General features: G+C 31.9%; 1 protein-coding gene across 1 annotated transcript; it reads right to left on the reverse strand.

Annotated features, from left to right (window-relative positions):
* Window positions 1-1,911: 1,911 nt before the first annotated feature.
* On the reverse strand, window positions 1,912-4,087 carry LOC111635889 (normal mucosa of esophagus-specific gene 1 protein-like). The gene is made up of 5 exons (XM_023381017.1): window positions 3,882-4,087; window positions 3,406-3,519; window positions 2,802-2,890; window positions 2,542-2,599; window positions 1,912-2,167 (listed from the first exon to the last, which is right to left on the reverse strand). Exons 2-5 carry the CDS (start codon window positions 3,505-3,507, stop codon window positions 2,084-2,086), a joined length of 333 nt encoding a protein of 110 aa, XP_023236785.1. The 5' UTR covers window positions 3,508-3,519; window positions 3,882-4,087; the 3' UTR covers window positions 1,912-2,083.
* Window positions 4,088-17,304: the final 13,217 nt, after the last annotated feature.

Genomic DNA, 17,304 nt, shown 5'->3' on the forward strand with positions numbered 1-17,304 from the left:
TAACTTTACTTCGTCGTACCAAGTTTAAATAATAACATCTCAAAGCCCTAGTAGTATACAATAAATCACCAAATGATCACCTAAATATCGGGCTATAATAAGGCTAATTAAATGATTGTTAATTTACTTAAGAGATGGTGCCTAACGCCTACCTCTAGTGTCAAATTACTTTATTGCAATCATTTAATTAGCCATATTATAGCCCTATATTTAGGCGATCATTTGATAATATATTATAAATTTATATATTTCCTATAAAAATAAATATTTAAAACACAAAGATGTTATGATATTCAAATTTTACGTACCTTTTCCTTCGTACAATATGTTAAAATGTTTCGTAAAAACAATATTTATATATATGTTACATCATATATTTGGCATAGAATTCAATCGTGTAGAAAAATTGTATTACTATGATAAGTGACTATTTTTGTTTTGTTATCAAATACAATTGATGCTATTTCGGAATAATTTAATTTTTACTATAAGAACTTAAGAATAAAGTTTTTTTTTTTTCTCTTTTACCCTTTTTCTCCCCTTAATCAAAAATGAATACGTGGAAAAGGTTTCCCCTTTGCTTGTGGAAATACATACGAATAGAAGGTAAAAGCAGAGAACTAGCATTATAGCAGTTTAGTTATTGATCCATTTTAAATTAGCCTTAATTTGGCATTTTTAAATTATTATGAGTCAACATTATCACGTTGCAAGCCATTAAAATTTGCAGAATGACAAGTTCGGTAACGAAAATTACACAATTAAAAAAATATTTTAAAAAAAAACTTTTTGATATTCTTTTTAAAAATCGCATTTTTCATACAAAAACTTTTGACCTCTCGTTGACCTACTAGCCCGTAACAAAATTTTATATTGTTATTATGCGGTTATTAATTTGTTGCGACACACAACTTATACACATTAAACAGCAGATAACGAAGCGAAATGAATTCATTTTCCTCCTTTAACATCGTCGATTCGAGTAATATAATACTCGAATTACGTCAACCTATTACTTCTTCATATAACACAATACAAACTCTGAATTAAAAATTTAATGTCGTAATGAATTTTCCATCATTAATTAAAAATGAAACATTTAGTTTTGAATCAAAGAAATAAGACAACACGGCTTCAGAGAATTTAAAACATTTAGTTTTGATAATTATTAGCCTAAATAAATTGATCCAAACTAGCGTGTTGTACAGTACATATACATTACAGAACAAATTAATTTTTCCACAAAACAAAACTTTTGTACTTAATTAACATCTCAATGGAAGTTATGAAATCAATAAAAAAATTAAGTAACAATTCATGAAAAACATTTATTACGGTAGAATTAATTTTATTATCATTACACTTTAGCTAAGTACGAGTATGCTTACTATATGAAACACGAGTTCTAAAATATTCACCATCCCTCCAATTGAGTGTTTACTTAGAATGTAGTGGATAAAGAAATTTTATTTTAAAAAATTTTAATATTATTTTAATATAGAGGACATCATCTGTTTATGTGTATGTTTATGTTTATGTGTGAAATCTCTAAAACCCCTACTATTTTTATCCTCTCCAGGTGAAATTTTGTTTTGTTGCTCTTTATGTTACAACAAACAGTAGAGACTGCTTTATTTGAAAAAATAAATATTAGCAACTAGTTTTCAATTTATTCGCAATTTTTAATCTCTAGTTTTTCATAAAAAGTATTTCGTCATGCTTAACAATAGAATTTCTAGTATATTGCAATACAGTAAATAAGGAGGTACAGTACATCTTAAATACAATTTATATATGTTTAAATTATCTTTTGTGATTGTAATTTATTATTTTTATAGTAATTTTTATTTAGCATTTAAGACTATAAGAGTATTATAGACTCATTTTAAATGATTCTTGAAAAAGCCGATTTAATAATTCGTTCAGAAACTTACATTCAAAACATTTAATTTATTACATACATTTTTTAAACATTAAAATATTACATCTTTATTATTCAGTTGAAAATTCAGAGAAAAACTGTACAAAATAAGTCGAACAAATGTCGATAAAATTGACAAATTTCTAATTTGTTTCAATGTAATTATTTTGGTTTGTAAGGCCCAATAATCTTGCGAAGTTCATCCAATTGGGGATTTCGTTCCCATTTTTGCTTGATCGTAATCAGCTGCAAAACATATGTTTAATTAAAATTTATTTTTCGATAGTTTTAAAAAGTCATTTTGTTCGTAATATCTGTTTAATAATAATACAATTTTCACATTTTTAATTCACTTTTTTCATTCGTATTATTTTTTCAACAGGAAAATTGTAGGTCTTACAATCTTCTAATTATCGTGTTAATCTAATTTATACTCTAAAAGTGGTATTTGAAACTATGACTTTTTTAATAGAGAATTGATATTAAATATATATAAAGTAGCTATTATACAGGAAAAGTCCTGTTATTTCTATAACAGGACTTTTCTAAATAAACTGCTTTTGATACAGTTAATAAATAAAACTTATTAATACAAATAAAAATCCATATTAAAATCCTACCTTCTGTGGTTTCTCGGGATCCACCAATTCCCATCTCGGATAGCCTCCTTTTACAAATCTGTAATTTTATATTACAATAAATACGTTATTTAATTTATAATTCTACACATTTCTAATTATCAATGCCAAAAGTAAATATAAATTAAGACATAAGAATAAAAAATATATATATTTAACCTAATAAACATTTCGTATATTTAAAAGACAAACGTTCAATTCATTTAATGTAAAAATTTGACATTTTATGAAACGTCACATACCTTGCATCTAAGTTGTAAAATAAATGATATAAAACCGAAGAGACCATTCCAGTCGTAGCGGCTGCTGTAATAAAAACCAATGGAACAAGCTGTAAAAAATCAAACAAGTCATTTACTTTTTATTCAAGCAATTTGTCATAAATATTTCTCTAATTAATCATATAGGAAATACAGCATTAACGAGTTACTACGATACGAATTAAAATTTAATTGTTTATTACCAGTTTGTGTTAGAAAAATAAAAAGTATTAACGTCGGTTACTAATATTAAAAAGTCCCAAATACTATTAATTGATAAGAGAAAAGAGCATCGATTGCCCATCACTTGCACAATGTGATTATTTACAATTACTTTTATGACTGCATTGTGAAAAGCATGGTTTAATATAGTTATTAAATACATATTTATATGTTTATCATAATTTAACGATTTTCTGCAAATAACTTTAATACATTCTAACGACAAGTAAAAAAAGTATTCTCGTTTTCTTTTTACTTGGATCATTTAAAAATGTTTAGGAATAAATATCGAGTTTAATAAATATTTTAAAATGTAGCAAGTTACTTTTCAATTATTATCTTATAAATAAACTAAAATACATACCTCTGGATGTGTTCTCATTGTGCGCAAAGAAAATAACTTTCTCAAACTGTCCATTAAGGGATCCCGTCCGGGGTAAGTACCACGAAACTTTTCAAAACCCATTTCTACTTTATTCTATAATTAAAAAGTGTATTGAAAATTAACTTATTGTCAACAAAACAATTCTTATGTCTAATATATTTGAATTACCTACAAAAATTTTAAAATTAAACTTTTTCTAATGTATAAAGCCTAAATTCAACGTTTATTTACGAATTTGAACTATGTAAACTGTTCTTTTTCAAGGAAAAAGTAGAGGAAAGAAAGTCTGTTGTCAAAAACACTTTAATTTCGAGTTGGCTAGGTACTAGTTATATATCGCCATCCTCGTAACAAATCGTACTGTCTGCGAAAAACATAATTCAGAAAGTCGCGATGCCTTAGCCTATCTTAAAACCAACAAAATAGATATGAGAGATATATAGAAGAATTGATACCTGTTGTCTGAAAATGGTGGATGGTGGCGACGATGCAGTCAGTCTTCGTTGGCGATCTTTTCGTTGAAATCTATATAAGTAGTCCTACACAGGAAGAAGAGCTTTCACAAGTGACTCGTTTTCACTGTTCCACTGATATATACAGTATGTGCTTTTGTCCATGCTCCCGCTGGGTTTATTACCCGTCTAAGCAAAATTTCGTCAATACAAAAGCCATTAGGGAAAACACAAAAGAAAACATTCTAGAAAAGCATATGAACAGTGAACAATGGTCGCGTTAACTTGAAAAGCCTCTTTGTTAAAAAAACAGTTAATCTATTTCTCTTTAAGTTAAGTTAGCAGCTGCAGCTGTAAACCTGTCTAAGCAGCGAGGTTTACAATGCCAAAGACAAGTTAAGATGGCTACTACCACCATAAATTGTACGTATAATATGTACTATGTGTCGAATGAAGTTTGTCACATACGAAATTCTATTTTAAACTGGTTATCGAAGAAATTAGAAACGTAGTTGTCCACATAATCTTCTGTTCGGACATAAATATTTTCCGATTCATTAGTAACGGCAGGCGTTCTATTGTTGCTGTTTACAGTTTTACGCAATGTCGTATTTTATTGATCGACTGTCTCCGATATTTTACATTTTCGTCGACAATTACGCGTCGTTTCTGATTAAATAATTTTATTCCTTTAAAACAACGTATACAAAGAGACCAACAACAAGCCGAGGCATACAAGTGTTTACCACCAAAGCGGAAATTGCTTGAAGCGACCTCCTGCAGCTTAACTAAAGTAGTTTTACGCTCCATTAACTTTAAAATCGAAAATAAAAGATTTTATTAACGAAGACTGAAATGTCGTTGTTATAATTTTTTAAACCAATAAGTATTTATAAAAACATTATAAAATAGTTTTGAATCATTTTACATTATAATTTAAAATATTTTAAAACTATTATTATCATTATTATTAATGCTAAAATTTTCGAAAATTTATGCCAATAATAGAACATCGCTTTTAACATATAGAACATAATATTCTTCATGTTTCTAAATTTAATCCATTTCAACATTCCTGGTTGTAGCAAATGACACAACAGCTGAAAACATCAAGATTTATGCAAATACTTTAAATAATAATATTAAATTTACTTATGAAGAAGAAAGAAACTGTAAAATTAATTATTTAGATGTCACAATTGCAAGACAAAATGAAACATTGCTGTTTCGTAAGTACGAAAAAGTATGTAATAATAGTAAGGTGATTAATCATAATTTATATTGTCCTATAGGAATAAAACGAAATGTATTTTTGATGGAATTAAGAAAAATATTTAATAGAACAATATTTAAAAAAGTATGTTGAAATAGAAACTAAGAATTTTTTTTAATATTTATTAAATGATTATTCACAACAGCTTATATATAAGTGGTATAATACTTATATTAATAGATATAATGTCAAAAATAAGAAAATAGAAAATTTATATATTAAAATTCCGTATACTGTATTTCAAAATTTTACGTAAAATATAAAATTTATATTAAAGAATTATTTTTTGTCAACTTAGTAGGTGAACAAAGAAATAAGTTAAACAAGAATATCTGTTTCATTAACAAAGTAAATGAGAACCAATCGAGGAATCCTTTAGAAGTAGCCGGAGTCGTATTTAGGGTGATGTGAACATGTACAGAACAGAAATATTATATTGGAGAAACAGGAAGAAAACTTGAAGTGAGACTGAAAGAACATGAAGCGGCAATCCGACTAAACAGAACCAAATCTTTTTGGCAACAACACTGCAATGTAACAAAATGTATTATTGATCGAAATAATATTAAAATATTGTACAAAGTAAGAAATCTTGTAAACAGACGTGTTATCGAACATTACTGTATCAAAGGATGTGTAAATTGAATTAATTTAAATACCGGCGCATGTGTTGACGCATGCTGCGATAGCTTGATAGAGTATAAAAGTATTGGCGATGTACAACTGTAATGTCCTGACCGGACCCTAAACACTGGGAAGTTCGTCGTGGGATTGGACAGGCTGGCTGCGTGGAGTTTTCCGGGTTTTCTCCTTACCAATAACGACTGAATAGGAGGCCAGTTTCCCATAAAAGTCCTCCCGGAAGGCATTATTTCCCGCGCGCGCGTATAGGCCGTTCGGATAAGGCTGGCTCATCGGTCGCATAGCGATCATAAACATATGTCTAGTCGGAGAAAGAGCCTATAGAGCTAAAATCTCCATATAAACAACATCTGAGAACAACAACTGTAATGTCCACTGATGAGGCTGATAAGCGAAATATATATGGAAGAAAAAGGAAAAATAAAGTGAGAAATATTAAAATGAGTTTCTAGTCCACATCTGTTTTTAATTCTACCGAAATCTGATTTAAAACAGTGAATTTTACTTGTATTTCTTAAGCAATTTTTTTTAAAGAAAATTTTTTTGGAATTTATTAGTTTTAATTCCTGGTTGTAATTCTTATCTCTGGGGCGCACTCAATATTTAATCTTGGGCAGCCGAATTGACCGGATAAAACATTTTTTAATGAGAATTCAGTAAAAGTTCCACCTATTGATAACTAATATAAAAACTGAACACACGACACGATATAAGTAAAAATAAATGAATTTTGATAAGAAAATACGTATGGAAAATTCACTAGTGTTCCTTTTTCTGTTACTTTTTCTGTTACTTTGTTGTTTCTGTTACTCTACGCCGACACCCCTGGGGTGGGTGCTGAAGTTATTTCTACGAATCAATTCGTCTTATCGATTCCAATTCTTTTCGAATCTTTTTTCAGCTTAAGTACTGTAATTGTTGTTACTTTGACTCAAACGGCTAATATCGTCAGCTGTACTTAATTAAACTGACACTAAATGTAGCTTTAAGACGCTTGAAAAAGATACGTGTCGGAAGTTGCAGGGATATTACAATACAGTTTTTATATGAGAAAACAATCAATTACACTAATGTGCTCGTATGTATAAGACAAGCAACTGAATACAATTACGAGTAAAATTAATTATTTATTTTCTATCAATGTCTACATCATACTCAAACGCCACTTTACAAGACCGCGGAGATTCCTGCCTCCTGTTGAAAGTTAGTTTCCGGTGGAAATTTGCCTAGTTGGACAGGAGAATTTGAATATAGATTAAGCAATGGACGCGGGCATAAAATTAGGCTATCAGTTACACTCATAACTGAATAATGGAGTCATCAGCTATTCTTCGCGTTACGATTCTAACTGTCAGAAGCCCGGGAGCAACTTGCATTCAGTTGCGGCCCTAGCCAAGTTATCAGGTGATGCGAGATCTTATTGTGGTGCCCTCCTGTAGAGACTAAACTGATAACATACATTTTTCAGACTATTAAGAACTCAGACTTCCAAAAAATTAGTATTGTAATACTATTAGTAATACTATGAATGAGAAACGATAACGACGGTAAATGGAGACTTAACTTTACCCTTGTTAATTCAGATGTATCGCAAGCTGTTGACGTTTTTTCTCCTCCCCTGACTGTCGATGAAATCTCTTAATTTTAGGTTATAGAGATATAGCACACATTTCAGGATCACGTTTTGTGTTCTCACAACACAGCTCACTCTTGTGTATAATCTATAGCATAGGACTAGTATGGACGAGTAACAGTAATAGTAAAAAAAAAAAAAAACAATATTTCTTTCATAAGGCCATATTTACTTAATTTCTTTCATGAGACAATATTCATAACAATATTTATTTAAACTGCTATGGCACAGACAACGCTCACATCACACAAAACACAAATTTACATCGTCAATTAATTTAAAATTGAAACAAACTAAGAAAAAGATAAAAAAAATAAAAAGCCTACATTGCCACCTTCCTCGATTTTGCACTTGCAAATGTTGTTATTAATTCAGAATAATTTAATGCCTGGGCAATACTATTTTCGACAAATAAAATTGCTAGATCTGACAGTCTATCCTGACACATAGTTGAATGTAAATAAGTTTTAATAAGTTTTAATTTACTGAAACTTCGTTCTCCTTTAGCGACAGTTACAGGTATGGTAAGCAAAATTCGATAACCTCTTCTGTAATATTTTGAACTGCATATGACATTCCAGAAATAGCTAAATCTTCTTGTGCATGCTAATGTTCATCTTCATGGGCTTCGTCTGAAGAACTTTTATTAAATAGTAGTGTTGTAACGAATAGTATATTCGGCCTCAGGCCGAATACCGAATATTCGGCCAAACTATTCGGCTCGATTAACGCACGTACGAAAATTGGCGCGCAAACCGCATTATGGCAAGGATCCTGCTCTCTATTGGCCCACTGTCACTACGCTTCGCCAATCGCGTTAATTATTGGCAGGTGTAGCGGACAGACAAGAGTGTCATGGAAGTATGTGATAAATGATGATATCAAATGTGAATAACAACGAAATGACTTACACGAGTAAACAACGGAAAAAGAACAGAGAAGGACCGCGAACTGAAAATGTGAAAATAAATATGAAATTGAGTCGATAACGTAATCGAACGAGTCGAGGCAGCTTATTAGCACGAAATTCGCTCCCGTCGATGCCAAACAATTGTTGTCATAGACTTCGGAAAGCTAAATGCTTGTAATGAAAGTAACTTAGCGTGCACGGGCGAAAGCCTGGGGCCGTTCGGGCTATCAAACTGTCTCGAATCTGTGAAATCATAACTGTGACTTATATCGACGTCCTATTTGTCTCTTTTCTCCGTTATAACCAGGCTGAGTCACGTAATTGTAAAATAGGAAATCTAAGACAAAAAAGTGACGAATCGAAAGTATCGTGAGCGCGTATTATGATGTATGCACAGGCATGCTTGGATTAGAGAGATAGAAAAAAGAGAAAGGGAAGAGCAAAGACGAGCGTTTAAAAAGCTTAGGCAGGGTCAGACCCTCAGATGTGCGAGGATTCTCCAACGATAGACGTGTACGTGTGCTGATCTTTGTAATTATAAATTGTGAATACATGTGACTAATAGACTATTATTTTCTTTCTTATTTTGTGCATGTTACAAGTTATAAATAAATATAAACAAACAACACTAACTCGATAACATTAAATCTAAATACCAAAATGATTAATTTACTGTGTTTTTGTTATTTATTACTCCTGTTTTTAGGTATTCGGTATTCGGCCGAATAGCGAAAAATAGGCCGAAGAGGCCGAATACCGAATAGTAACCGAATATTCGTTACATCACTATTAAATAGGTCTTCTTCTGTCGCGTGTTGAACTAGTTCTGATGATGACGATTTGGGTGACTTTTCTACTCTCAAAGATTTTGCTAGCAATTTTGCAGACTTTTCCGTTTCGCCTTGCTTTTTTCATTTTTTTTAATGTTTTGTGCGCCAGAGAGTTTTTTGGAGGTAGCGACATGTTTTGTCTCTAAAGGAAACATTATACTTTGTAAATATTTACGATACTAAGGTAAACTGCAATTACCTAAAATCAATTCTACACCCAAAAATATTGTCACTCGAAAACTTTGACTAATTAAGGTTAAGGAAATCCTCTGAGGAATAACCATGCATGCCTGACCTTGAGGAAACTCAGAATTTCCTATCACCCACACACGAGGACGAAAATCTCTGTCAGTCAGTCAGTCGGCCATGCATCCGATGACGAAATACTGGCTGTTGGATGTTTATTGGAAATAAATTGTATTAAAACTCGCGGGAAAAAAGTGTGCATAGAAGTCTATGGTGTAAATACTATTAGTAATGGTTTGGGTAGCACTGATCACAAAATTAATTTATCATACGAATCATTTTTTAGTGGAATTATTTTAGATCACAAAATAAATTTTTCAAGAGAAATCTTGGGATATAAATTCTGTTAAAAAGCATCAATTATCAGCGAAAGATCAATGGCAAGTCGATTTTACTACCAAAAAAAATTCATGGATTAAATTTACTCGTATAGACGAAAAACAATCGGATATAACTGGCTGGATGGAACATAGTAATTTAAAATAATTATTAAATTATTTCTCAACGTATAAAGAATTATTTTTATTTAAAGGTGAATAGATAGAAAAAAAAAATCTTTTTAAAAACTGGAGCTACAGTTATTTAGACTTCTTGGGTGTCCGAGATCGGATAATATTAAAAAGAATTGTTATTATCACAAATATTTTAAAAAGCATTGTTCTTTTTGCAATATTCTATCTTACAATTCTATCTATTCGAACAATTCTATCTATCGAACAATTCTTAATTGAACAAAAAATAGATAATTTCAAAATCAATACGGTGTATAGATATTTAATAAATAAGTAACAAATATAATTTAAATAATTATTATATTAAACTATTTCCCTATTTTACTTTGTCTTATTGTTAAAATATTATTTCAAATGGTCCCACACACTTCCAGGAACTGTTCAGTTCCCCCCACACACGATTCGAGGTCAGGCATGATGGTTAATCCTCAAAAGATTTACTTAACGTGGGTGGGCCCCTTTATAACCCGTTCATTTTGTCTTATTGGCCCTCGGGCCTTAACTCTCCCGTGGTCTTATGTTCTTGGAACTGCTCTTCTGAGCTCTTCCATAACTCAACGAGAGCGCTACACGAGACATTCGATAAGTCTCCTTAGCGAAAGGCAGTTAATGAACCTTAGACAAATCGCTAGTGGTGGGTTTCGATACAGGTAGTCGGTCGAGATGCGTCTGGGGTCCACGCTATCGATAGCTGTTACGCTTTAACCAATCACAATTTAGTTAACATTGTATCTTTGTCACGTGACTGCAACCCTCTATTTTCTAAGCGAAGCACGTGGTATTAGCATTGTTGTGTACCAGCGCTAGTGAAATAGTTGTTTTAAAATGTCGAAGAAAGGCCAACAAAGCCAGCGAACTACGAGTCGCCAGTTCGAGACATTCGTTAATTTTATAAAAGACAACTCTAAATTAATGTCAGGGAAGTTAGACGCTTTCTTTTCCGTAAAAGATCGCCAGAAATTGTGGCAAGAAATAGCCGACCGTCTGAATTTTGATGGAGTCGGTTCACAAAAAGACCCAGAAAGATGGCGAAAAGTAACTGACAGCTTAGAATATAAATATATGACTATCATTTTAATTTATACATATGCGAATGAAACCTATTTCACAAATAATGTTCATGCTATAGCTACTTACTTTAAATTTTAACAAGAAAGCAATTACATTATTCATACAATATTCATAAATAGTTAAGGTAATTATTTATTATTTTATTTTTAATTGCAGCCCTTATATCGTGGCTAGCGATTCGGAATGTAATTGTGATATTAAAAATGCATTTAGAAAAGTCTACGGTTTTTACTGGCTTATCGAATAAACGATACGAATGGACCCTAGACCATCACTGACGCGCAATTGACTGATTGCCCCTGGATGTCGGCTTCTTACAGAGACACAGCTTCCCTATCATCAAATGTCACGCACGCCAGTGATTCATACCAACACCCAACGTGACGTCACATTCTGCCCCTCATAGCTATTCTTACAATTTAGTTTTTCCTTGTATTCTTTCTTTCTTTTTTTAAAATTTCAATAAGTACGTATTTTCTAGGAATACATCGCCAGAGCCCAAACAGTATAAAACAACTGTCCTCGCATGGTTAAACTGTTTGCTAATTTCTCTGCTCTTTCCTACTGTAGCTATTGTTTCGTCTAAGATGACCAGTGAAACATCATTCATCGATAAATGTTAATTTCAGTTAATCATCAGGTGCATTTAAAGTGAAATAATTTTCATCGCAAATCAACTGTATTTTGAACATTAATTCTATCCAATACTTTATAGNTTTATATGTGGAGCAACGCTATTAAGGGAAAACTCTGTTAATTTTAGAAAAATTTCAGGTTTGTTCAGAGGGTTAACACGGTAGAAGACTGACTACCTCTTCCTCGCAGCGATATATAGCTAATATCTGAATAAACACTAGAAATCATAGAAAATATATAAATAGTTTCAAATACATAAACAAAAACTAATAATAAATTAATATTATTAACAAACTGTATGGACACAAGATGCAAGTAGAGAAACATCAATGTACCGTCATCCCAGACTTTGGCTGTTCTTATTGATATGTGAACAGCTATTGTCGATACTGTAGTTACATAATCTACAGATTGAATATTTAAAACACATTTTACTCAGAATGTTCATTAAATTGTATCAACAGAGATGAAGTAAGCTTCTGAGTATACGTTAATAAACATTCAGTTGTTTATTTCGACCGGGTACTCTTCAGTAATATTACATTTTCAGTAGACTTTATAATCAAAACAATTTACATTTTCCACGCAATTAACAATGTCAAATCAAATTGCAATATTCATGCTTTGTGGCAATAATAGACTTTTACTAAATTTTTAGTTTTATTCTTGTGGGTTTGCAATAGAATAAAGTTTCAAAATATATTTCGACAACAAGGATTTCGTATGTAAACTATTTCTCATTTCCTTTGTTTGTCTTTCAAATTCTTGTATAATTATTGAATTCACGCGAAGAAAATTTGACGAATTGCTGCGTTTATTGTGTGCACTTTTATTTTCTAGTTTCTGATAATCAAATAAACGATGATAATAGAATTAAATGTTCCTTCACTGATCTAAATGATATTGCTACGGACGATTTCCATAAAGATGTAAATGTTATTCCGATTGAGGAACATCAAATGGAAACAAGGATCACAGAAATAAAATGTGTAGAATCTGCTGACGACTTGGAAGAAAGTGAATTGTCTTCTTCTGTAAGTTATTAAATTAATTATTTCGATTGAATTATAACTCTTATCGTTTAAAGTGCAATATTGAGAAACCATGACAACAATGCAAATCTAATAAAATGTGTTAATTAAAATGGCTGCAAGTTTTTTATTTATTATAAATGAATATTTTTCTCAATTAATAAAAAAATATACGATATTCTGAAATTATTCCATCAGAAATCAGAATTTTTCACTTTTTTACACGATTCCGATGAAGACATAGAAGGATTTTATTTTTGTTTGTCTCACGAGCAAATTACTCCTTTTAAACGCTAGAGAAGACCATTGAAGAGGGCATTTGTATATTTAGAAACATTCTTCGGCCAAAGAAACCATTTTCGAACAAGACGAATTGGATTATGAATCGTCTAAAGATGACGTGAGTTCTACCAACAGCGATACTGACGTCACGTCCAATTCATCTTTGGAATTAAGTGAAGAAGTGGAAGTATTGGATCAAGGTGAGGTCACAGAGATTACGATGAATTATCCGATTCATAGATTAATTTGTTTAACGATAGTCAAGTTCACAAACCACTTGTTCACAATTCACAAACGTTTATATTAACGATTACAACTTACAATTATGAATTTCACAAAAACAAAACAATTACAATGATCCAGACGTAGCAAAGTTCAAATGTCAATTAAACCACAAAAACAGGTTCGTCGAAAAGGACTCCTTGCGACGTATTCCTTCAGACGTTAGTTACCGCACAGCGAGACGAAACAACCTTCTTACGTTCCCTGGAAGTGTCTTAGGCGAACTAAACTTCCCGCCTAAACTCAATCCTTTTATACGGATTGAGACGAATGTAATTCCACCAATCAGCGATTAGTAGCACTATCGGACGTCCGCTGGTCGTACGATGTTTTCTATCCAATCCGCGGTCGAGTTTCAAAACTACTGACATCGCGTGATCCGCGTCTCCATGACGACGTCCGTTGGTCGTTTGAAAACTGGAAAAGCGCGGGAAATCGTACGTCCAGACGATTTATCCCGACAACGATTATTAAAGGTATTTTTGATGAAATCTTTGTAGTAATAAACATTTTGAAATTAATTTTGTATTTTTGAATTGTTTTGAATATAATGACCTACGACACGTGAAAGAGTGCGGATGGATAATTAATATTAAGTTTCTTAATTTAAAGAGATTTTAACTCAATAAGTTTAACATGAAATCATTCCTTAATAATTATTTTTGTTACTGTTTAAGTAAGAAGCATAACGGATATTAAATAAAAATTCACCGAAGACATTATTCAGTTGGAGTAAACAGACGAATGAAATGATGGCAACAGACACAATCTTCTNTATTCCGATTGAGGAACATCAAATGGAAACAAGGATCACAGAAATAAAATGTGTAGAATCTGCTGACGACTTGGAAGAAAGTGAATTGTCTTCTTCTGTAAGTTATTAAATTAATTATTTCGATTGAATTATAACTCTTATCGTTTAAAGTGCAATATTGAGAAACCATGACAACAATGCAAATCTAATAAAATGTGTTAATTAAAATGGCTGCAAGTTTTTTATTTATTATAAATGAATATTTTTCTCAATTAATAAAAAAAAATATACGATATTCTAAAATTATTCCATCAGAAATCAGAATTTTTCACTTTTTTACAGGATTCCGATGAAGACATAGAAGGGTTTTATTTTTGTTTGTCTGAGGAGCAAATTACTCCTTTTAAACGCTAGAGAAGACCATTGAAGAGGACACTTGTATATTTAGAAACATTCTTCGGCCAAAGAAACCATTTTCGAACAAGACGAATTGGATTATGAATCGTCTAAAGATGACGTGAGTTCTACCAACAGCGATACTGACGTCACGTCCAATTCATCTTTGGAATTAAGTGAAGAAGTGGAAGTATTGGATCAAGGTGAGGTCACAGAGATTACGATGAATTATCCGATTCATAGATTAATTTGTTTAACGATAGTCAAGTTCACAAACCACTTGTTCACAATTCACAAACGTTTATATTAACGATTACAACTTACAATTATGAATTTCACAAAAACAAAACAATTACAATGATCCAGACGTAGCAAAGTTCAAATGTCAATTAAACCACAAAAACAGGTTCGTCGAAAAGGACTCCTTGCGACGTATTCCTTCAGACGTTAGTTACCGCACAGCGAGACGAAACAACCTTCTTACGTTCCCTGGAAGTGTCTTAGGCGAACTGAACTTCCCGTCTAAACTCAATCCTTTTATACGGATTGAGACGAATGTAATTCCACCAATCAGCGATGAGTAGCACTATCGGACGTCCGCTGGTCGTACGATGTTTTCTATCCAATACGCGGTCGAGTTTCAAAACTACTGACATCGCGTGATCCGCGTCTCCATGACGACGTCCGTTGGTCGTTTGAAAACTGGAAAAGCGCGGGAAATCGTACGTCCAGACGATTTATCCCGACAACGATTATTAAAGGTATTTTTGATGAAATCTTTGTAGTAATAAACATTTTGAAATTAATTTTGTATTTTTGAATTGTTTTGAATATAATGACCTACGACACGTGAAAGAGTGCGGATGGATAATTAATATTAAGTTTCTTAATTTAAAGAGATTTTAACTCAATAAGTTTAACATGAAATCATTCCTTAATAATTATTTTTGTTACTGTTTAAGTAAGAAGCATAACGGATATTAAATAAAAATTCACCGAAGACATTATTCAGTTGGAGTAAACAGACGAATGAAATGATGGCAACAGACACAATCTTCTTATTTAATATATTCATTGTTTTGCAGTGTACTCATTTCTGATATCGAATTTAATTGACAATTAATTTATCATCCGTCAAAGTTTATGTCGAGAAATTTCCTATAATCTTTCTACAATTTTAATAAATAAACAATATAATTGTGTAAATTTAACCTTTAAGTGCTTTTGAAATCGTTGTGTTTTCAGACCACTGCACACAAAAAAGTCAAAAAATTAATTCCCGAAATATGTGGGCTTGTCTATTTCGTTTTATATCTCAGGATAGATAAACATTACAAACCGACATTTGCGCGGTAACTTGTATAATAAGGGACATGGAGACGATTGAATTTATGTGGTTGAAGCACGAAGGGGTGACAAAAGTGTGCCTCTCTTTTTCTTCTTCTCAGATGTTGATATGGAGATTTTAGCTCATATAGGCTCTTTCTCCGACAGAAATTTGGTTATGATCGCTATGCGACCGATGAGCCAGCCGTATCCGAACGACCTATACGCGCGCGCGGGAAATAATGCCTTCCGGGAGGACTTTTATGGGGAACTGGCCTCCTATTCAGTCGCTATTGGCAAGGAGAAAACCCGGAAAACTCCACGCAGCCAGCCTGTCCGATCGCGGTGCGAACCCACGACCGAACTTCCCAGCGTTTAGGGTCTGGTCATCGCTATGAGCGGCAACGGAGACCACTCGCCCACTGGTGGGTCCCAGTGTTTAGGGTCTGGTCACCGCTATGAGCGGCAACGGAGACCACTCGCCCACTGGTGGGGGCAAAGTGTGCCTCGTAAACACTCGATCTTTATAAAGATTTCGCACCTTATAACATTTACAATTTTGTATTTAAGTGATTTGTATTTTAAAATTAAGCTTTCTCTGGATTCTTTGAGTGTGTGACGTTAACAGATAATGTATAAATGTAAAGATAAACGCGTGTAAAACTGAACTAAATTCGAATTCTCGTCATATGTAACACGAAACTTAAATATAATTTCTTGTATGTAAACTCGGTGGAATTATTATCGTCAACATCCGGCGTATTTAATACAAGTCGTAGTCTTCGCTTGTATACTAATTTACATAAAAAACAGAAAATTCGTGGAACGTATGCAGATTTTTGTTCACAATGGGAAAGATTTGAGTTGAAATTATATTATAATATCTCACTATTTACACAATGGTACTACTTTCTGACTTTCTGTATACAGGTTATGCCTCATACATATATATTTCTATATAAACTTATTAGCCGGGTTAAATTTCTTATAATGAATGTGTTTGAATACGTTTACGCATTGCGATATAAAATTACGAAAAGATAAATTGTTAAATGATTACTTTGTAGAAACTAATGCGAAGAAAGAAAGAATGGTAGAAATTAAAAAGATGATTAACTTGGAAGACAGAGAAAATTCTGGTTTGTCTACGCCCAAAGATGAATCGTTGGAAGATAATGAAGTAAGAAAATATTTTCTAATATTTTTTACTTTACACTTATATATTTTTTGTCGTCTTTGCTAAACATTTCAGATTTTCGTTTTTTTCGCTGTGTCTACAATGATATTATCCACTTTAAATAATAGCACGAAATCATTCGACTTATAAAGTATATGTTCAAAATTGAAAAAATTAAATGATTATACGCATTAAATATTACTTTGGGAATGGTCAAAATTAGAAAAAGACAAATTAAAATATTTAATTATTGGAGAATTTTGCGTTACAAGCGAACATTTAATCATTTTAGCTTGTTGTTGACAAAATCCGTTTAATTTAATTAAAATCCTTTTGTAAATGTTTGGCATTTAAATTTAGTTTTCATATTTATCCATTTTTGATAACATTTAAAGAAGACAACTCGTGTCTTTCTAATAGGAAAT

This window comes from Centruroides sculpturatus, unplaced genomic scaffold (genome assembly GCF_000671375.1).
Source record: "Centruroides sculpturatus isolate CEXI.00-Female unplaced genomic scaffold, Cexi_2.0 scaffold933, whole genome shotgun sequence".
NCBI classification, from domain to species: domain Eukaryota; kingdom Metazoa; phylum Arthropoda; class Arachnida; order Scorpiones; family Buthidae; genus Centruroides; species Centruroides sculpturatus.

Bases quoted from the DNA above. Each gene is read 5' to 3' on its own strand.
- LOC111635889 (XM_023381017.1), bottom strand. From the start codon at position 3,507: ATGGGTTTTGAAAAGTTTCGTGGTACTTACCCCGGACGGGATCCCTTA. The intron at 2,891-3,405 runs GTATGTATTTTA...GATTTTTTACAG, and splicing joins CAATGAGAACACATCCAGAG to CTTGTTCCATTGGTTTTTAT. The intron at 2,168-2,541 runs GTAGGATTTTAA...TATGTTTTGCAG, and splicing joins ATCCCGAGAAACCACAGAAG to CTGATTACGATCAAGCAAAA.